Consider the following 23,692-nt stretch of genomic DNA (forward strand, 5'->3'; position numbering starts at 1 on the left):
CACTGGTCGCCTTCTGTAATTTAAACATTGTTTTTTTTTATTCCAACTCATAGCTAATTCTTCTTCCTTTTCTTTCTCCTCCTCCTTCTCATCCTCCTCATCTTTCTTCTTCTTCTTCTTCTTCTTCTTCTTCTTCTTCTTCTTCTTCTTCTTCTTCTTCTTCTTCTTCTTCTTCTTCTTCTTCTTCTTCTCCACCACCACCGCCACCACCACTCCCACCTCCTCCTCCTCCTCCTCCTCCTCCTCCTCCTCCTCCTCCTCCTTCTCCTCCTCCTCCTCCTCCTTCTCCTCCTCCTCCTTTACTTCAAATTATTCAAATAATAATCGTAGGAAAACACACAAGATGATATTTGGGCGTCGCTTTCTTGAATATTAAATCGCAATATGCTAATGCAAATGCTATGCATTACAAAGTTTGTTTTGCATTTGTCAAGAACTCCAATGGACATGAAATGTCTTTTATTCGCCATAACCATTATCAGAATATTAATAAGTCTTTATGGATGTTGATACAAAGTCACATGAACACGAATCTTGTTTGTTGTATTACCCTCTAGAAGGAAGTTGGTGTCTTATTCTAGAGTGGATCGACGGGTGATGAGATATTCAATAGCATCTCCATTTTGATGAGTGAAAACATGCCCACCACCACAGATCAAGAGAAATAATTATATTTTTAACAATGTAGTGATGGTTTGAGATGTTTTCAGACCTTGATGCCTTATCGAAATGAATGTCACGATTCTGAAGAAAATAATTGTCACATTGATGGGGCTGAAGAAAATCAGATGGATACGCAATGTTGGAATATGATAATGAAATGGTTACACAGTGTCTCATCACAAAATTCATCCACTTCTCGCCTTTTTGTGTGTGTGTGCCAAGGTATGAAAGTTATAGATGGGTTCTAGCGAGGTTTTTTTCTTGGCTTCTCCCGAGAGAGCGCTAGAATCCAACTAGTACTGTATCTAAATCGATAAGGGAACATTGCTTATTCTTTGCCAGGATTTGCCAATCGTTGGTTACGACGATAAATGAATGTTGTGACGCAGAAAATAACTCCTTGTAACATGTCATGATAAAATTAATTTCCTCAACATATCAATAGAGCAAATAAATAATAATGTTCCCTTTATTCATCCTCAACAAAAACCTGTTTTCGGGTCTATTCCAAAGGAAAATTGGGATAACCCAATTGTTCACCGCATCGCAACTCCGCTAAGTGGGCTAGGGAGAGATGACTTGCTCAAGGCCACCTATCGCGGTATATAGTCGAAGTCGGTACCTTTCTGGTACGAAGCACCTCTCCTTTTTCCCTCCTCCCTTCACCATCTCGTTGTTATGGCAAGACACGGTTTCCTCTAACTTTTCTTTTGCATGCCCCGAGGAGCACCAGGAAACCGTGCTTGATTGTATTTCACTTGAACATGCAGGTCCAGCTCGCCTTTAATAATCACTCTGGTGATATAGCACACACATTCCAAGACACCCGGGACGTAATCATTTTTTATTTATCTTTCTTTCTTTCTTTCTTTTTTATAAATGTTATTTTATTTTATGTTATTTTTACTTTATTTTTATTTTTTTTACAATTCCAACATTGTCTAATAAACACCGATGAAAATCGTGGCAAGAATGAATTTTCACTCCAAACCAGCTTAGATGGGAAAAAGTGAGCGTCCTGGTAACTGGAATGAAAATGTATTTCCAATCGTTATCAAGTGTCCGAATTACTGCTGCTGCATTGTCTCATACTGATTTTGGTATGGATTGTGCCATTGGTAGAGCGTGATTCCAATTCGTAGTACGAGCCAGCCATTGTTTTCTTGTCGACAAAGGATTCCTTGGGGTGGGTTTTGCGGCACAAGGCGAAAGACCGGAAGGCTGACAACAGTCTGGAGCGGAAATTCCTTGACATGAAGCCGTAGATAATTGGATTTAGACAAGAATGGACGAATGGCAAGAGAAATAGGCCAATCTGGTGAAATAAAATATAAAATGTGTTACAAAAGTGAGTTGAAATTAAATTGGACCTAGTAAAATTTTGTTTCGGCTATGCTTTTATAATAACTTAATAACTTTCTCTTGTGCGGATATGTGGTCTAGTTGTGTGACACTCGCTTTCGGATCGGATGGTCCTGAGTTCGAGCCTTGCTCGGCGCAAAGTTGAGTCCTTAAAAAGGCTCTTTAATTATATTTTCTCACCGTACCTGAGTGTAAAATGAGTACCTGGTCGTTAACAGCGTTGTCCCTGTTGGAAAAAATTGTAATATCGCCTAAAAGACGTCATGTCTCGTTCTATATGTTACATGTTGCTGTTGATCAGGGACCCCTTGTAAAGTGCTTTGAGCACGTTTAGTTGATATTGAGCTATATAAAACCTAAATTTAAAGCTCAATTTAACTTAAGAAGAATTGTATCTTTATTTTGAAATCTTGAAATTGAAAAATTTGGAATCAGCCACTGGTGTAGGATAAATGAACTGAAAAATAGTGAATGAAACAATAGACTGTCATGAAGATGAAGGTCCAGTCTCAGTCGCTCTAGGGTGATTATTTAATTGGGATGAGGATTTTTATTGAAGTATTCTCTCTGCTATGTCTATATTGATACCTGCTTTAACAAAAACCCAGCAAACGTCGCTCAGAACGATTACTTTCGGTAACAGTTTCATTTCCGGTCAAAGGAAGCGACTAAAAATAGCAGTTTAATAAATAAATGCGTAAGCTCTTGTTTAAGCCCTTTGCTGTTTCCTGTATCTCAAAAGAAAACACATCGTGGGTTGTATTCAATAGTTCAACCAATGAAATAACTTGTTTTCATGAGCTCTACTAACGACAACTCACTAGACGATACACACATCTTAAAAAATGACTTCAAACTGCCAGTCCTAGAGGGTTTAGTATCCGGCGTTATGTTAACGATGGCTACGGATCTAGTGTCAGGCTATAGATAGAATGCGCTTGGCCAAGGAGTTCACAACATTGCCATCCGGAAGTATAACGGACCAACACACAAACTCTGTGTAACCATGAACTTTTATAGTCTGGTTAATACAGTTTAGTGAGAACAACTCACAAACGCGGATGGCAAAAACAATAACAAAGGCCTGAGTGACGTCATCTGCATACTATCTATACAGAATTTTTCAAAAGAACACATCAAGCTTTGACCATTATGATGATCACATTGATTTGAAAATGAAAATAGAAACTAAAAACACGAGATTCTATGTGGATCTTTTTTTTTAAATGTAACAATCGCACTCTCACACGATTTCAGAACGTTTACATCGAATGTTTCAAAGCTAAACTGTACCTTCATTTACATCGGTAATTCACAATTTTCCTGTCTCACTCTCATGAGTTTCTGTCTTAATTTAATAAAATTTTAGTTTATCTTGCCAGTCAAACGGGGAAAATTTGTATATTCTCCATGGCTATGGATTTATTAAATTCGTTACGAAGAGCTCAATGACACTCACTTGAAAGCTTGTAGTGTTTTGTGGCGCTAAAAAAATACTCAATAGATAAATCCAAACCTATGAAAAATGCTTTATCATTTCATACCATGTTTTAGTTTGCCCCCTATCAAAATCATATCCAATGTTCTCTATTTATGATTTCCTTTTTGCTCACAAATTATCCTGTGTAGACAATTGTGTATATTGAACAATACCCGTTTCCTTTATTATCTCATACGAGTTGACAACAATAACTCATTAATTGTTTGTTTTTAGTTCTTAATTGTTTACCGATTAGGGCATTGTATGGTTGTTTTTCGATCACCTTAGTACACTATCTTGACTAAACCTGATAAAATTAAAATTTATCAATCCCTCCCCCCCCCCCAATGACAATAGACTCATCTGTAGCTCAGAACAACAAAAGACATTTCTAAATTTGATCAAACTTTCAATATAGATTTTCAAATAAGTAAAATATGTCAGTCTCTCTTTACAGAAATGAGAAAACACGGGCTCATAGGACCTTATCTATCCTTGTCTCCAGCAAAGATAAGCACATCCGCATTTATACCTTGTCGTCTAGATTATTGTTATTATCTTTTGATAGGCCTTCCAGCGAAACAAATTTGTTAAATTACAGCGTAAAGAAAACATTACAGCTTGTATTGTCACTAGAACTACTGTACAAATCAGACAATCACTCATAAATCTTCATTGGTTGCCTGTTGACGCACGTATTGATTATAAAATAGAATGCATTTGCCACCAAATTATCTCTCAAGAAAATAACGAAGCTCCATCCTACCTTAAAGATCATCTTAATTTTTATTCCCCTGTGCGCAATTTATGATCATCTAAGTCAGTGTCTTTAAAAATCCAAAGTGAGGCCAAAATCATATGGTGAAAGATCTTTTAAATTTGCAGGGCCTCAAAGTTGGATCAACCTGCCCGAGGACATTGGTTGTTTAGACTTGAAATATTATTTTAAAAACACTTAAGTATTATAAGATTTGATCATTAGAAATCAAGAAATGTTTATATATGTTTATTGGTTTTTAATGATCACAACTCATAATTTAACTTATTATACAACTTTTAATGTATCTATTTGTGTCCCTCGACGTGTGCCACATTTTTCTTTATTTCTAATAATATCAAATATAGAATAGACCTTTCGCTAATATTTGTATGTCATGGTTTCATATCTTTTGTAGTTTATTGTAAAGCGCATAGATATAGCTCATCACCGGGAATATGCTCTATATAAGCGCAATGTATTATTATCATCCTCATCATCATCATCATCATCATCATCATCATCATTAATAAACAAGAGGTCCTGGAGTCAATTGATGCTATGTGTTTAACTAATATACTTACAACATCCTCCAGCCGGATATAACATGTCAACACACAAAACACAAACATGTGTACCCTTAAACGTTTATAGTCTGATTGATAAAATTTAGTGAGAACTAATCATTAAAATGAATGTCTAAAAACAATAACAAATAGCTCAGTGACGTCAATTTCGTTCAATTTATAGAGTAAATGGCAATTTACTTGTATGTCTATCTATAATTATTATTCCCCTGGCTAACCCTTGAATAATGCATTAGAATGAAGATGTCAGCGAGGAACAACGATATAAATGATATCATAATAACGTTGATGGAAAATTCGCTGCTTTTTCTCCTTCTCTTATATGCAATAATACAAGCCACATGGAAGACGTTAGATATAATAAAATACCGTTTAAGCAGAAAAGGCCAAGAGGGAAAAGCAGACCTTAGTGCGAAATGAGGAAGCGACCAGCAGAAAGATTGCTCTTTAGGGCTGAGCATCATGCGAGTCCTGCAGGCTAATGGGTAGATAAGCTGTCTGACAGACCTGGCTTGGCCCTGCATTATATTTGAATTATCTCTAAACTTTTCGTTTATCCACCATTGATGAGGTCATTGGATCAAATATTACATCTGATGAAGAGTTTCCTCCCACTGACTTGAGGCATTCAGATGGTAGCAATCAATTTCAATGTTTATATCAGACCACTGAAACAAAGTTCATCTGTCTTGGTAGCTTTAAGGGACGACCCTGTGTTTGAAAACAACAACACCAATAGTTTTTGACAAACTACACAATCCATTAGTTACACTCCCCTTTGTCCCAATTGTCTCTGACCCACGCTACAATAATGATATTGTTATTATGTGAGGTGACATTTCTTTCTTAATGAAAAAGTATAATAGATTTTTTTCATCGCCCATCTGATCTGCACTAGCGAAGGCATTTGGCACTATCAGCAATAGAAGGAAATATGATAAACTTGTACATCGATTAACTACTGTAGAGAGAGAAAGGGAGAGAGAGAAAGAGAGAGAGAGAAAGAGAGAGGGACGAAAGAGAGAGGAAAGAGAGAGAGAGAAAGAGAGAGAGAGAGAGAGAGAGAGAGAGAGAGAGAGAGAGAGAGAGATGTTTTTAAACATTAATTTTGCCAAGGTCGAATGTTGACAAAAATTAGGTGCATTGTGCCATCAGACGGAAGATTAAAAAAAAAAAATTGGGGGTTATCTTCATAATTTCTCGAATGAGTCCTAATATTACGCTAATATTTCCTAATATTTGCTGACAAAGTGACCTGAATCGGTCGATTTTTTGGATCATTTGTTCCCCCGCCCTGATCACTCACAAGTTATTGGGTAGATGGATCATTTAGGTCAAATGAAAAGTATCTCGTGATGGATTTTTGTCCTATCCAAAGAGTAGTAAGCAATTTCTATGGTCCATTTAACGCTACAGAAGCCGGGATAAACTCCGGTTCCATGGACTTGATGTACGGAGACATGAAGTAAAAAGCTTCCTGGTTAAAGGGAGTAAAAATGTTTTGTCCGTGTAAGGTTGTAGGTCGTTATTAACCTTCTTCGTACCTTAAGGTTCAAAGCCCATACGTTATGCGTCCAGCTCATCTCAAGTCGTAACAAAAGGTTAAACGTCAACTTTGGACCCCAACACAACAGGAAAACGATGACAATCGCCACCAGCATTTTAATCACCTGGAGCAGAAGACAGAAAATTGTATTTTTAAAAAATCAAAATCAAAACAACAACAACAACAAGAGAGAACTTGACACTATCAGCAATAATAGAAGGAAATATTATAAACTTGTACATCGATTACCCATTGTCGCGCAATATCCACTAAACCTGCTCAAAGCGCTATACCAAGGGTCCCTGACCACAGAAACACGAAGAACGAGACATGACGCCTGTTAGGCGATATTACAGTTATTTTTCCGTCAGACACAGCACTCGCTGTTAACGGTCAGGTATTTATTTTACACATATTAACGGTAGTAGTAGCTTATGGCTACATCTCCACTTTTAATTCGTCACAGCAGTTGAGACCAGCCTCGAAACCTCCCGCTCATCTCGTCACAGGGCAGTGTATAACATTTCAAAAATAATCCATCAGTATTCTCTCACAGTGCGGCTAACTGGTCTTGTGGGATGGCAATCGCCTTCGGATCGAAGGTCCAGGGTTCGAATCCCGTTCAGAACGTCGCACAGTTGAGTCTATGGGAAAGGCTCTTTACTCAATTTTCGATGACGGGACTCCTGTGCAAAATTATATATATATATATATATATATATATATATATATATATATATATATATATATATATATATATATATGTATATATGATGAATAACACAAACAACAATCGACTGGATTACCTGCTTTCTGGCTTTCAAGACTTCGGCACTGTGTTCTCTAGTGACCCGGCTAAGCATGCTTCTTCTGGAGCGTATGTGGGAGTGACGCGTGGAAGCAGAGGGATGGTCTTCGTAATTAACATCGTAGTTGGTACTGCTTTGTCTCTTAGAGTCGTGGGACATAATGGTGTAGGAGCTGGAAAGAAATTGGTTGTGTATGCTTTTAAGGGTTTTATGGTGCTTGCGACACATTAAGGTCATTTCAGCGCCAGCAAAATGGAAGAACTTTGGATAGTTAAGAAAATGAGAAAACGTAAGACAAAGGGAATTGTTCAACTAGGGAGCAGAAGTAGATTCTAAGAGCACACCATCAGTGTGTTTAGTTTGAGATCACTTAAAAGTCTCACCCAGACACCATCACAGTATCCCACTAAGAGGAATATATTCAAATGTTTACAGAGTATCACATAGTATAAGTCTCTGAATACGCCATGTCACGTCAATCTGGTGTCATATTAAGGTGAACAAGTAATAAACAAAAATTAATTTAACAGGTTCAAAAAGTACAACATACGAAACACAACACAGACCATTTCTGGCTCAAAATCCTTCTTCAGCCAAAAATCAATTCAAATATAAACACATTAGGTTAAAACCCAGACAGAATTCTATTTAATTGGGTTTCATTTTCTGTTTTTGTTGGTTGAAGAAAGGTTTTGGACCCGAAACGTTCTGTGTTTGGTATTTTTTACTTTTTGAAGTTGCTATATTCATTTTTATATAGGGTTTTAGTCCACCAGAGCTTCTAGCTGCTAAGTATGACATGACACCAGGATAAACACAAATGCTGCTGCTTGGAAGAAACGATTCGCCTTAACAACGCCATTCTCTCATCTCTCTTGTGTCTTTTATGTTTCTTTGATCATGTTTTGTTGACCAAGGGGAACCAGAAACGTCTATATCCGTTTTTGTAAATTAAATTGAAGCTTGATTCTATTCCAATTTATTATTGTTTCTTTATCAAGATGAACGGGATAATAACATTGGGTTTTAAATAAAAAATAATAACAAGTTCCGAATTTAAGTTTGCTACGGGTTGAAAAATCCCTTTCAGTGTAATCGTATCACTTGGACTTAACACTTAGTTTTCATTGTCAAATTCTCCCTGACTCAATACTGGATGACGATGGCGGTCAAATATTACGACACATTCAAACCAGGACGTCTGGATGTTTTAGTTTTATGAACCAATTTCTTCCACAAATATGTATCTTTTGTTGATTGACCAAATGAACAACTGATAGGTGTAACTGTCTTACATTGATATAGTAATAACCAGGGGGTAGCGTGGCTCAGCGGTACGGTCTTTGCTTCGTACCCGTTCAATCACTCGCCGTTGCGATGTGTGGCCTTGAGCAAGTCACCTCGCCCTAGCTCAATTTGCGGCGCTGCACTGCGGCTGACGCCTGGGTTATCCTAGTCTCCCCTTGGAATAGACCCTAGAGAAAAATGTCCCCTATGGGATGCACAAAGGGAATTTTATTTATGATCTATTTACTAGAGACCTAACCCTTTTCATGCGTCATTCGATCTGACTAAAACCTGACACTGTGTCAGAAAGTTTTTATCATTAGACCGATCCTTGTCGAGGCGCAGTTATTGCTGTTTTGATGTTTAAAGTTCATTAATTTCTGGTTGACATTTAATCTGTGTGGGGCGGCTGTAAAATTGATGATATTAAAAAGAGAAATAAAATTTATGATAATTTTGATGCTGATGATGAATATGCTGAAGATGATAAGTTAATGATAACAATAATAATAACATAATAATAATAATAATAATAATAATAATAATAATATATTAATATTATTATTATTATTATATAATAATAATAATTAATAATATATAATAATAATAATAATAAATAATACGAAAATACTAATAATAATATTAATAATAATGATAATGATAACAATAATAATAATAAAAATTATGATGATGATGATAATAATAATAATAATAATAATAATAATAATAATAATAATAATAATAATAATAATAATAACAACAACAATAATAATAACAATGATAATAATAATAACGTTACACATAGCTTTATTTGTTGGTGCGTTATATCCAGCTGGCTGATGTGAGTATTTCATCCTAAACGCATAGTATCAATACGATATTGACGCAAGACACAAATTAAATATAGGACGGATAAAAACCAAAGCGATCACATGGAATACTCCCAACACAATAGATTGGTTTTGACAAATAGATGAAATAATATTTGGATTATGGATGTGTGCCGTGACAGCAAGGATGGAGATCCATGTGGACATCACATCAAAGTCTTTCAGCCTATCCTCATATTATTACCACATTATAATTCAAATTTTCATTTCAAATCAAGTTTTAGACGGAATAAAATATAGTCTGTCAGAAATGATTAGATTGCATTTTTAATGCATGCCATTTCTTGAGAAATAGACTAAAAATGAAAAATCGAAAGTGGTATTTGATGCAAGAGAATGTAATTCTATTTTTTTTTAAACCATTGATGCATTCACACACAGCATACGACATATCAAAAGAAATAAACACAAACATATTCATTGAATACTAAACTGCTGGAAGCTATGGTATGGCAAAAGCAATGGATGAACATAAATGTAATAGTTTTAGTTTTTAAACTGATACTAACTACCGACGTTTCGTGCTCAAAACCCGTCCTCAGTCAATAACAAAATATAGTTAAAACGTCACAGTGCTGCGTTCCAAAGTTCTGCCACACACAAAAAAAATGAATATTGATATCACTCCATGCGCTTTATGTCTCCTTTTCTTATATAAATATGATAGTATGATAAGGATTTTAATTTATCAAAGATTATTACACATGTTGCTTGTCCGTATTACAAACAACCTGGAATAAGCATTTTATTAGAAAAGAATCCTTCGTGGAAGCAGAAGGGGCCTAATCATAACGTATCTTGAAATCCCTAACGATACGCGGCAAACAAATAAATATGCGATTTAATATCTTCTTTCTCCTCTTTTTTGTATCCTACTTACATATCGGTCTTGCCAAAGTGAGAAGCTTGTGAGAAAAACATGCGAATTTCTTTTCAAGCAGTGAATATCTGAAATCCATTGTTTAAGTTCTCTAGACTGCGCGTTTGCGTAAACCTTGTCATCATTTTATGGAGCAGTCATTAGGTATTGAATACCCTTCATTGACTTCATTTATTTTTATTGATCTTCTGCTATATCTACATGATTTTTTTTTCCTATGTCACCATCTGATTACTGAAGATGCTTAATTTCTCTAGACGGATTTTTTTTTTACAAGAGAAAACATATCGCTGAGTCAGCGACGCTCCAAATATTACGTTTAAAGCTTTTATAAAGGGCAATATCAAAGCGCTTTACAAGGTGTCCCTAGCGAGCAGTAACACTTGACATGTAGAACGAGAAACGATATTACAATATTTTTTTTCGGAAATAAGCAATGCTATTAATGGCAAGGTCCTTATTTTACGCCTGAGTATGGTAAGAGAATCTCATGCCTTCCTACTATTACAAAAATTCGTTAAAATACGAAATTGTGGCTCAAATTTCAGAGCTTCATGAGCATCCTAAGTCATTAAAACTTATCGAACATGAAAGTTGATGCCAGACTCCATAATATTAGGGATTCGGTGTGTTAATTAATCCTTGAGAGGGTAAATTGGTGATTTTAAAGTTAACTACAGCAACTACAATTTTTATCTCCTAAAATTGCGAATTTTAACATTGTCTAGATCAGGTGTGTAATCTGAGTAAATTTGTAGTTACCTTGAGTTACAGTTGGTCATTTGCTTCAATTGAAGGGAAGATGTCCACAGCACATCAATGACGAAGACATAGCAGAAAGTTAGGATGATGATAGGGATGACAAACATAATGGCAAGTTGATAGGAAGCGAAGGCCAGGCGGTTGTTGTCAGTGATAGCATCGGAACACATTATCAAGGTGGTGGACGTCTCGTTGTTGTAGAAAGTGTACTCTTCTGTATTCTGGGTATTATATGATGTGTGATGAAGATTGTGTTGTTCATGGTGATGATGATGATGATGATGATGATGATGATGATGATGATGATGATGATGATGATGATGATGGTGGTGGTGGTGGTGGTGGTGGTGGCGGCGGCAGTGGTGTTTGTGAAGGTGGTGGTGGTGGTGATGATGATGATGATGATGATGGTGATGATAATGATGATGATGACACTCACCCACACATAGAGGCACGGACATGACAAAGCAAACGCCAGAAGCCAAAGTACAGGTAAAATCTTCTTGGTGTTCTCCACATTACACCAAGACCTGGCATTCATCGGATGGACAATCACGACGTACCTGGTGACATCAATAAAAAAAAAACACTTGAGCTTTGCGTAAATTGTGCAACATCCACTTAACATGCTCAAAGCGCTTTACAAGGGGTCATTGGACAATCACGACGTACCTGGTGATATCAATAAAAATAAACACAGCTTTATATAGTGAAATATCCACTAAACGTGCTCAAAGCGCTTTACAAGGGATCACTGGATAATCACAACATATCTGGTGATATCAATAAATAATACGTGAGCTTTTATATAGAGCAATATCCATTAGATGTGCTCAAAGCACTTTACAAAGGGTCCCTGGTCAACAGCGACACTTAACATGTTGGACGAGACATGACGCATGCTAGGCGATGATACATTTTTTTTTTCGACAGATACAGCGCTCCTAACCACCAGGTACTCATTTTACACCTACGTGCGGTGAGAGAATGTGAGTAAGGAGCCTTTTCTAAGGACGACTATTCTCGGCTCAGAGTGGGACTCGCACCCTGGACCTTTTGACCGGAAGGCGAGTGTCATACCACTAGACCACATAGCCGCACATTCTTTTACAATGCAATATACAAAAATGAATAATATTCATTTATTGATATATAAAAACACCTTTAAAAAAGAACAAATACCGAACATGAAACGATTCGGGCTCAAAACCCTTCTTCGGCTGAAAAAAACAAAACCAATTAAACATAGATACATTACTTAAAACCCCAGATACACAGAAGAGAAGAAAATAAAACAATCACGTCCTTTCTCTAATGATATCTTGGAATGTAAACAAAAGGATGCGTTCACTAGGAAACAATTGTATAGCCCATCGTTCAGGGCGTTTTTTACAGCTCCATCTTTTTTTCTCTCCATACATAATGAATGTAACCCACCGCGTCAGTCCGGTCTTATGTCGGAGTCTCGGATTTATCTGTGTGGCGAGGTGCCGACTCAAACCATCGGACGTAGTCTATTGTAGTTGTAGTTGTTAGCCGATGACCGGACCCCTACACTACAGACTAGAGAGTCATGACACAAAAGCTCATCAGGCGCATTACTACTACAAAACATACAGTTGTCATTGTCAATGCATACCCGAGATTGCGGATGCAGCGTCAAATGCTTTCCTTTTAATTATGTGTATTACCAATATTGAGAGACAGAGATCGGCAGGGAATGTTTCAACAGCAGCCATTAGGACGCCACAACTTATATTGTTTTACAAGAAAAATCACCTATTTCTTGAAACCAGAAAAGACAATCCGATTTCCCCATTGATTATCAGATGGTTACGAAGGCCCAAACATGCAATGCTTTGAATTTTTTTTCTTCTTCATTTTAACGATCTTAACTTTAATAAAAATCAATCAATTAAAATAAATCTCAACTAGCAGAAAATATTTCACAAGAAGTCTCCGGTTTAATCATTTTTGACTAATTGAAGCTCATTTTAAACATCAAAACTTAAGTAAACGCTTTTTGGTCAAATTTCTAAAAATTTGTTTTTTCAGAGTACGATAGAAAGCTTTCAACTGCTTCTTGGTTTTTAACACAAAAGAAAAGGGAGGCAATCAAATTTGTCGGGCTTGTCCTTCTTGATTTAATAAGCAAAGCCTGTGGTGGGGAATAGGATTATACTGATAACACAATAATGATGGTTCATTATGACAAATTGACGGGATTCACCGATATCTAAAACAGTTGAGAAGAAATGAATAAAGAGAAAACTCTCTCTCTCTCTCTCTCTCTCTCTCTCTCTCTCTCTCTCTCTCTCTCTCTCTCTCTCTCGTCATCATTTTATAATATTATTTGTATATGTCTGCTTTTATGATACGCATGTCCTTATATATATATATATCACTCTTCCCTTTTGTATCATCTATTTATCTATCTACCTATCCGTCCGTCTATCTATCTATTTATCTACTCATATATTTATATATGCGTTCATCTATCTATCTACCTACCTATCTATCTATCTATCTATATCTATCTATCTATCTCATATTTCACAAACGTGTAGATATATTATTTTCTATATGTATATTAATCGCTCCCTCTTAAACTCAGGCTTGATGATGATGATGATGATGATGATAATAATAATAATAATAAATCATTATTGTCCACAAAATGGACAATTTTCATTGGTTTTGAGTTTAAATAATGGGCCAAAATCAAATGACCGAAAACCTTAGAAAGAAATGTAGCCAGAAACTTCTATTGATTTACGACAGTGGGTTGTTCGACGGTTTCAAAGATTCAGAAAATATCAGTGCCTTTTTAACCAGTCTACTACCGTACCATGGAAGGACGAATATTCAAAATTTGGCCAGAAAACTCGTCCTTCAAATATCGATCGATTTAATGGCCCTCACATGGGCAAAAACTCTCTAACTGGGACCTCGGGAATGAAGACGGGTTTTTATTATCGGAAACAAATTCATTCAGACTTGACTTGTGCGGCTATGTGGTCTAGTGGTATGACACTCGCTTTCGGATCGAAAGGTCCTGGGTTCGAGCCTCGCGCTCGGCGCATAGTTGAGTCCTTGGAAAAGGCTCTTTACTCACATTCTCTCACCGTACTCAGGTGTAAAATGAGTACCTGGCCGGTAACAGCGTTGTCTTTGTCCGAAAAATTGTAATATCGCCTAACAGGCGTTATGTCCCGTCCTACATGTTAAATGTTGCTGTTGACCAGGGACCCCTTGTAAAGCGCTTTGAGCACGTTTAGTGGATATTGCGCTATATAAAAGCTCAATTTAATTTAAGAAAAGTCTTGTGATTTTGTTCGAATTTACATTTTATAGAGCAGTATAATTAAGTGCCCCAAACGTAAACAATAACAAGTTGCTAGTGATTTTCGTTAGGGGCCGGAAAAATTTACGCACAATATAGGTCTCCCAATTTTGTAGTTTGAGTTGTAGGCAATACACTTTCAGTATTGAAAATATGTTTACATAAAATCTAACAGTTGCAGAAATAATAATATAAGACTAAATTATTCTGAAAATCAGGCTCCGAATAATTCTCGTTTTGTTCACACCAGCGCAATAATTTGCTCTGGTCTAAAAATAGATAGACTGTAACTTTTGATAAATTTTACCTTTTGTTCCATAAAATATCCATATCTAAACATTATTTGATGCATGATCGAGTATTTATGAATATGTGTTTCTTTTGCCACCTAACAGCCAAATTTTAAAGGTTACTTTTTTTCTATAATTTACATTGGAACTTGAGCTGTCAAGACAGGAACATGTGGTTTGCCATGTGCTTCTAGACCTTTGTTTACGTTTGGGGCACCTAATTATATTGCTCTATATCCTGTTTAATTGGATTCAAAAGAAAAACCCTGACCGGAAACGGAAGGGCTAGAGAACAAAAGGTTAACTAAAATTATCGCACACAAATAGAGTAAGTCTGTGGCTATGTGGTTTTGAGGAATGACTCTCGCCTAGGGACCTATAGGTCGCTGGCTGAGTCTTCAAAGAGGCTCTATACCTACTTTCTGTCACCAGAACCAGGTGTAAAATGAGTACTTGGCCGGTAACAGCGTTGTCTCTGTAATATAAATTTTAATAACGCCTCGCAGGCCAACATGTTAAGTTTTGTTCTTTTTTATTTTGTTTGTTAGTTTAATCAGTGTTTAATACCGTGATCTATATTACTTTGTCGTCTACTTTCTACATCGCGGATTCCCATGTTTGAGAGTTTTTGCCAAGGTGAGGTTCATGAGGTTTATGTGCTTTATATAATTTATATAATATATTTGCAATGTTTGATTGGGTAGGATTGTTTTAGCACAAACATAAGTGTTATTGCCAAATTCTCTTCGATCTTTATTATTCTCTTATCGATACAACTGGCATGTTTTACTGTAGTGACATACTTTCCCCCAAAGCTGACCTTATTTGTTTCTTGGGAAAAAATGAGCTTTTATGTAGTGCAATAACCACTAAACGTGCTCTAAGCGCTTTATAGGGGATCCCTAGCCAACAGTAATACATAACATGTGGAAGAAGAAATGACGACTGTTAGGCAATATTACAATTTTTCAAGACAAAGTTAACGCTGTTAACGGCGAGGTACTATTTCACACCCGAGTACGATAAGAATATGTGAGTAAACAGCCTTTTCCTATGAATGAACTATGCGCCTGCCAGAGCGGGACTCTGACTGTCCGATCGTAAGGCGAGAAGACTACATAGCCGATTCATATCCATACATTGCTCACGAATCTATAATAATGATTGACCATTCCGATCACAATTCCAATATCAAGAATGAAGAGGTTTTATCCCCAACCTTGAAGATTGGAAGGGAGGTGTTATTTCGAGAAAAGAAAGAAAAAAAAGCTACAAAATGCAAACAGCTGTCTCAAAATATATTCATGTAATAAGTAATGGGATGTCCGAATGGATGTACTTTCACACTGACACCAGTATCAGCTGCCCGGGATTGTCTGTTTTGTTTGGGTTTTTTGTTGTTGTTGTAGTTGTTTTTGTTTGTTTGCTGGAGTTCGTTTTTTTTTTTTTTTTTGTTTATTGTTTTGTCTTTTGGGGGGGGGGGGGGGGGGGGGCTTTTGTGTAGGCTTTACTATTTTGCTTTTGTTTTCCTTTTTTTATGTTATGTATTTTTTTTTTGTTGTTGCTTTTTTCTGTTTTTTTTTAATTATTTTTTTATATTTTCATTATTGTTTTGGTTTCTTGTTGTCTTGTAGTGTCTTCGTTCATTTGTTTGTAATTTTTCGGGTTTCCTTTTTTTGCCTTCTTCCGCTTTTGCTGTTGTGTTGTTCCCTAGTTGTGATTTGCTTTTTTTCTTTGGGTTTTTTTTTTCGTGTTTTGGCGGGAGGGGGGGGGGTTAGGTCTCCATTGAGCCGCATGTGGAGTGAAACGTAAAGCCAATGTTCTTAATAAACAGACAAAAGCATTTTTAAGCCCAGAATTTTGTGCGAGAGGCATCGACTTTCTCTCTTTATATCAATTATGTGTACATCCAGCGATCCAAATTGCAATCCAAACCTAATCGACGGCCGACTCTGTCTGTCTGAAGACGGAGTCAGTTCTTTAACCAGTTAATTGCAGTATTCTGGAAAAACTCCTGTTTAAAAATTTGGCAAGACAACTCGTCCTTCGCGAAGTCCCAGGTTTGAGAGATTTGCCAAGATGAGGGTCATTTAAATCGACGGTTATTTGAAGCACGAATTTCTAGCCAAATGCAGTCAACTGGAATCGCGTATTTTGTGGTATTCTTTCAAGTGTAAGATGAGTACCTGACCGTTAACAGCGTTGTCTCTGTCGGAAAAAAAAGTCATAATATCGCCTAACAGGCGTCATGTCTCGTTCTACATGTTACAGTTTACTGGCGGTCAGGGATCTTTTGTAAAGCGCTTTGAGCACGTTTGGTGGATATTTAGCTATATAAAAGCTCAAACTCAACTCAAATTGAACATTATTGTACACTGACTAAACTGCTTTCTGCATTTTGGTCAGAAATATCATACTTAAATAAATATGACATTCAAATCGACAAAAAATCTTTAACTCTCTCCTTACCGATCCTTTTCAGTATCCCTCCCCCCCCCCCCCCCCCCCCAAATAACAGGCTTACCCAGCAGAAAAATGGGAATGTCAGAACTCAACCGAGCTGTCTACAAAACAACTTTAAGTTTTTATTAATTAAACAAACATCATTCTTCAAATTTTGTGATGTATAAAATAAATCTGAATAAGAAAAATGTATATTGTGTCGTAACAAATGTGACGATTTTGATGCAGGTGGTAAGGAGAGGGATAACCTAAGACCTACTATAAAAAAAAGTCTCAAGGTTGAGAATTTCCTACACGTAAAAATTCATTGACATTTGAAGTAAACAGAATTCTAGTCAAATCGGAAAAGATTATGTTCTCCAATTCAGCGTATTTTGGTGGATCTCTGTTACGGAAATTCCATGACCTCCAGCAAACAATTGACGTCTGGGCTCAGAGACAGCAGACCTTGAAAACTCTATCCCAATCACCTGCATAACTAATGGCATTTTAGTGATTGGTCATATTGGCTCTTTTACCGCTCTATCTATCTATCTATCTATCTATCTATCTATCTATCTATCTATCTATCTATCTATCTATCTATTTATCTATCTATCTATCTATTTATCTATCTATCTATCTATCTATCTATTTATCTATCTATCTATCTATCTATCTATCTATCTATCTATCTATCTATCTATCTATCTATCTATCTATCTATCTGTATGTCTGCCTATCCAACTATATATATATATATATATATATATATATATATATGTGTGTGTGTGTGTGTTTGTGTGTGTGTGTGTCTGTCTGTCTATCTATCTATCTATCTCTTGCCCATTTCCTTCTCTTTGCTATCTCTCTATTAACCACTCTGTTCTATTTTATGGATTTTTCTCCCTTTATTACAACAATTTCATTCATCAGGAAGTGGAATGGACAGATTTATTCTTCCATTAGATCAGCTCATTAGTGGCTTTTGTCCTTATTTGTTTGTGTTTAAAACTTTTTGTTTTTTTTTCTATGGAGGAGATTTTCCGTAATGTATTATATTTTATGAGATCAATCAATTTGTGCCTTGTCGAGACACTCTGGTATTATGTCAGGATGACCCAGACGAGACAGTAGTTTAAAGTCAAGTTGACCAGAACTACGAAATTTGAATTTGTACAAAACTGAGTAAACAACGTAAGGTTTTGGGCTTTAATCACTTCTCCATAACTGTTTTAATGATGATGATCTTGGCTACGCTGTCTCAAGGACGCTTGCCATGAATTATGCGATTGTCAGCATGCCCTCTGCTTGTTGGATTCCTTTTGTTATATTTTTCCATGTATCCCTGTCTGTGCCAACGTTTTAAGAGCGACCACATCATGTTCCGTCTGTAGTTTTGATGGAATAGTTTTTTTTTGTAGCTGTAAAGATACAAAATTCTCCTGGTGTTGATTAGGGTAGACGATGGTAGGTCTGCAGGTCAGCATTTAGTGTTGTTGGTGGAGACGTCGGTATTCGAGGTATTTCTTCCCGCCTTTGAAGTATTTCTTCATTGCTGACTGGGCCGGTATGTTTCATGTCTCTTCGAAGAATGTGGCTAAGAAGTTTCAATCTTTGTAGAGATCTTAGTTACTAATACTGTCTGGCCATATCACACCTATGCCTCGACGGAGTTGTTTTCTGTGTAGGGCGTCTAGACTGTCTAAACTCTTTTTTTGTTAATCATATGTACCACAGTAAGTAGAGCAGTATTGGTAATACAAGGATTTCATAGAGGCGTATTCTTTTGATTTCACTAATGGTGTCCTGCCTATACCAGTAGTTTAATAGGACGAGAAAGCCGTTGTGTGCTAGCAGTTTCCTTCTTTTAATGTCTTCTTCCTCGTTGATCAAGTTCCCAAGCTTCCTGACATTTTTCCAATCAGCTTTGGTCCGTTCAACTACTGTTATTTTCGTTTTTGTTTCGTGACTTTGAGGTTCCATTGACTTAGCGTGTTAGATACCACAGGTATAGTTCTGACTAGCAAACGAGGTCCATATCGTCTTTGATTTGGTGGTAATTTTGATTTTAATTCTCTGAGTGCTGCTTCTAGATAGACATGGGATAAGATAGGACTATGACCGTCCCCCTGTGGCGTTCCTACTACTGTTCTGATTGTTGCTGATTCTTTGGCGTACGTAAATGTGAGAGTTGTATTGGCAATCTAACATGGTCCCTCTTTATTATTATTATTAAAAATTTGCTTCTACATATTGTGTTGAAGGCAGAACTCATATCTATACCGTGAATTGCAAAATCTACTTTGTAATTTTGGGTTTTAGTGTTTAGCCACCTGTGTGTCCATACTGTGTGACGTGATTTTTTCTTTTCGAAGCCCACTTTGAGATGTGACATATACTCCACTGCTGGTCGTATTCGCTTCAATGTATTAAGGCTAAGGACCTTTCTGATGGTAGATATGAGTACTATAGGTCTAAGGTTTTGTAATGGGCCTTTCGTCTTGTTTGGTTTGTTCAGTAAAATGAATTTCCCTGACCCCAAGTCCAGATGGCTTTTCTGTATAAACATTTCGTTTAACATGTCTGCTAGATATTCGTTGTCTTCTTCAGTGAGGCATTTGAGTTTTTCAGCTTTGATTGTGTCTATCCCCGGAGCTCTGTTGTTATTTTATTTATTTATAGCTTTGTTTACTTCGCTAACATTTATTTCTTTCATCTTCTCAAAAGGTTCTATTTCATTTTCCCCTTTGAAATTGGCATCAAAATAGTCTTTTATCTTATCGACAATTTGTCTGTCACCACAAATGACTTTCCCATCGTCATCTTTAATGATCAGTTTATCCTTCATTTTTTGCTTAATGTGCCTGACCACCTTGTACATTTTCATGCTATTAGGAGCAGTGATAAATTCTTTTGCTATATTGTCTATTTTCGTTGCATAGTTTTAATAGCTTTTGTTATTGACTGGAAGGATAATGAGCCTGACATGTTCGTGTAAAGAGTTTTATCCTTTTTTCAAGCTATTGTTTTTCATTTCTATTCAATACTTCCTCCAGTCCACATTTTCTTTCAATTCAGTTTAATGCATTCTGCTTATCCAGTTAACTGCCTTACTCCGAAAGACATACGAGTACATTTAAACATTTGGCCAAGAATAATCGTCCTTCAAATACTGATCGATTTAAATGATTTTCATCTTCATAAACACTCTCAAACCTGGGACCTCGCGTAGTCCCAGGTATGAGAAATTTGCCAAGGCGAGGGTCATTTAAATCGATCGATATTTGAAGGACGAGTTTTCTGGCAAGCTTTTTTTTTAATCGAGTTTTTCCAGATTACGGTAGTTAACTGGCTAATAAAAGCGAAATACAATAGAATTCAAGAATGACATTTTAAATATTCAAATCAATGTCAGCGTCAGGCTCACTGGGCCTTGTATCGACAGGTCACGTTCGAGACAAAGGATATGATGAATTGTTTTGGGTTTTTTTCTTTTTGTTCTTTTCATTATTTGTTTGTTTTGTTTGTTGTTAATTTTTCTGTTGTTGTTTTGTTTATTTGTTGGGTATTTTTGGTTATTCTTTCTTCTTTGATCTTCATTGCTATTGGTTGATTAAAAATATACGGATAGATTACTATTATTATTATTATTATTATTATTATTATTATTATTATTATTATTATTATTATTATTATTATTATTATTATTATTATTATTATTATTATCGTCATCATTATCATCATTATTGTTATAGGTCTGTCTATATCTACTTCGTCTCAGAAGACTCATTTTAATGAGACTATGGAACAAACCATCGAATGTTAAAGACACCCAATAAATATTAATAGATGTAAATTGAATAACAGATTGTCCAGAGTCACACAATTGATTCAACATTTGCACAAATAGATATTAATGTCATGCTGTCTGCTTTTGTTATGTGCTATGAAAACAATAAATGTAGATATAAAGGAGATCTTTTTATTCATATTTATAAGTCTGAACATTCCCGTCTTATATCGACAAATCGCCATTTTCTCATTAATTTGGCCAGAAAACATTTATCACTTCATATATCAAAATAGTCAGGTGACTCACAATTGTTAAGAATGTCTAAAACCGGTGAAGTCGTGTGTGAGACTTATTAACAAGCTGAGGGTCATTTTAATAGATCGATATGCCAAGGGAAATTTATGTCTGGCCCAAATGAAATAATGTGCTTTATCAGAGGTTCGTAGTCCAAAGTTATCGCGTCTACTAAATAATATATTATATTATTGCTTTGATGAGACACACGTCCAGCATAATGTAAAACTTCTCTTTAATTGACACATTGCTCACGGCCTATCTCCTATCAAATTATGTTGTTTGGGTTCTCCGATACTAAAGGCACACAACAAAAGCATCTATTGAAAATATTTCTGTTCTAAAGTTATAGCCTGGTGTAATGTAGGCATAAATGTTGCTGCTTGAAGCTCAAGAAATAATATACAAAAATATTATAGCATAGAATCTCCAATCTTATCTACAATGACAAATAACTGGACGTTAAAAGTTTCCCCCTTTGTCAACAAAATGCGCTGAATGAGACACTAGGAACCAGTGAGAAATGAGAGAATTGCCATCTTCACTTTTCCAGATAGGTTAGAATTTCACTCAAAATCCTAGAATTAAAAATTTCTGATAACATGTTAGTTTAATGCGATGTACCATAATCACCTGAATTTCAAACAAAGCAATTATGATTCAAAATTGATACAAATAACGAGATAGATGAATAATGTAGATAGTGGACGACAATACATGGTAGGCATTTTGACTGGAAATGCCCAGCGATACCTATGGTTAATTAGAATCTGAATCATGATGGACTGAGCCAGATAATTCATGGAACGATATTTTATCAGTTCACGGCCGCACGCTGGAAAAACACGTATTTAAACATTTGGCCAAAAAACTCGTTCTTCGAATATCGATGGATTTCAATGACCTTCATCTTATCAAACCTGAGACTCCTTGAGTACTTCCCTGAAGTCTCAAGATTTGAGAGTGTTTGACAATCGAGGGGCATGTTAATCCGATCGATATTTGAAGGACGAGTTTTCGGGCCAAAAGTTTTTAAAAATATTTGCTCAGGTCAGTCATCCCCTAACATGGTTGAGTGGACATAGAGGCCAGGACTACACCAGGAATCGATACCAAGTGCTCGACTAAAGAAGCTTTTGTCTTGTTCCCGGTTAGTTGGTTTTAGTCATAGCACGTGTCCACAGTGTAGCCCAAATGTTGTAAATAAAAATTATAAAATGGAATAGAAACTTCAATTCAATCAATGAACACAGATGATGTGGACGTTTTGGGTTTCCCCTTTCTCAGCAAAACATGATGAACGGGACATTAAAGCCCAGTGAGAGATGAGAAGATGGCGTTGTTATACAAGACAGAAAACAGATTGCTCCTTACTGGTAAGGCGTCCGTCATGTCTGACAGCGTCTGTTCTATTATTAATTCAGAAAAGTGAGTGGAGCAGGCACTTATGTTGGTAACAACAAGATATGAAGTGAGTAGAAAAGTGCCAGAAGACAATAGAGAATAAAAATTATTCGCGGCGGTGGTGGGGTTCGAACCTGCGACCTTATTGGTACGACAACTCCGCCTGGCAGGTGAGAGCGTGGCTCTACCGTGTGAGCTATCCACGAACACCAAAAATATCGTTTCAAACCCAAGTCATTTCTAGATCCCTCTCTCACCCACTTCTTGAGATCGCCGATTCGTTCGCACACCACCATCGCGTAGTAATTTTTGACCAGCAGTTAAGCTTAATAGCCAATATTCTCAACACAAACATATAACATAGAACGATTGAGACATTGAGTATGCTCCGGTGTATGGGGTGAATTTTTAATTCAGAAAAGTGAGTGGAGCAGGCACTTATGTTGGTAACAACAAGATATGAAGTGAGTAGAAAAGTGCCAGAAGACAATAGAGAATAAAAATTATTCGCGGCGGTGGTGGGGTTCGAACCTGCGACCTTATTGGTACGACAACTCCGCCTGGCAGGTGAGAGCGTGGCTCTACCGTGTGAGCTATCTACGAACACAAAAATATTCGTTTCAAACCCAAGTCATTTCTAGATCCCTCTCTCACCCACTTCTTGAGATCGCCGATTCGTTCGCACACCACCATCGCGTAGTAATTTTTGACCAGCAGTTAAGCTTAATAGCCAATATTCTCAACACAAACATATAACATAGAACGATTGAGACATTGAGTATGCTCCGGTGTATGGGGTGGGAATTTTTAATTCAGAAAAGTGAGTGGAGCAGGCACTTATGTTGGTAACAACAAGATATGAAGTGAGTAGAAAAGTGCCAGAAGACAATAGAGAATAAAAATTATTCGCGGCGGTGGTGGGGTTCGAACCTGCGACCTTATTGGTACGAAACTCCGCCTGGCAGGTGAGAGCGTGGCTCTACCGTGTGAGCTATCCACGAACACAAAAATATTCGTTTCAAACCCAAGTCATTTCTAGATCCCTCTCTCACCCACTTCTTGAGATCGCCGATTCGTTCGCACACCACCATCGCGTAGTA

The 23,692-nt window shown here is 36.6% G+C and overlaps 1 protein-coding gene across 1 annotated transcript in view; it reads right to left on the reverse strand.

Annotated features, from left to right (window-relative positions):
• Window positions 1-1,503: 1,503 nt before the first annotated feature.
• The window catches only part of LOC144980095 (cholecystokinin receptor type A-like), a 229,351-nt gene continuing 207,162 nt past the window's right edge, over window positions 1,504-23,692 (reverse strand). The window contains exons 6-10 of the mRNA XM_078927612.1: window positions 11,463-11,586; window positions 11,024-11,244; window positions 7,202-7,376; window positions 6,394-6,519; window positions 1,504-1,978 (exon numbers count right to left, since the gene is read on the reverse strand). Coding sequence (XP_078783738.1) covers window positions 1,718-1,978; window positions 6,394-6,519; window positions 7,202-7,376; window positions 11,024-11,244; window positions 11,463-11,586 — 907 coding nt within the window. The 3' untranslated portion in view covers window positions 1,504-1,717. The remainder of the gene's footprint in view (window positions 1,979-6,393; window positions 6,520-7,201; window positions 7,377-11,023; window positions 11,245-11,462; window positions 11,587-23,692) is intronic.

This window comes from Berghia stephanieae, chromosome 1, assembly GCF_034508935.2.
Source record: "Berghia stephanieae isolate SIO BIC M18660-M18661 chromosome 1, UCSD_Bste_1.3, whole genome shotgun sequence".
Lineage (NCBI taxonomy): Eukaryota > Metazoa > Mollusca > Gastropoda > Nudibranchia > Aeolidiidae > Berghia > Berghia stephanieae.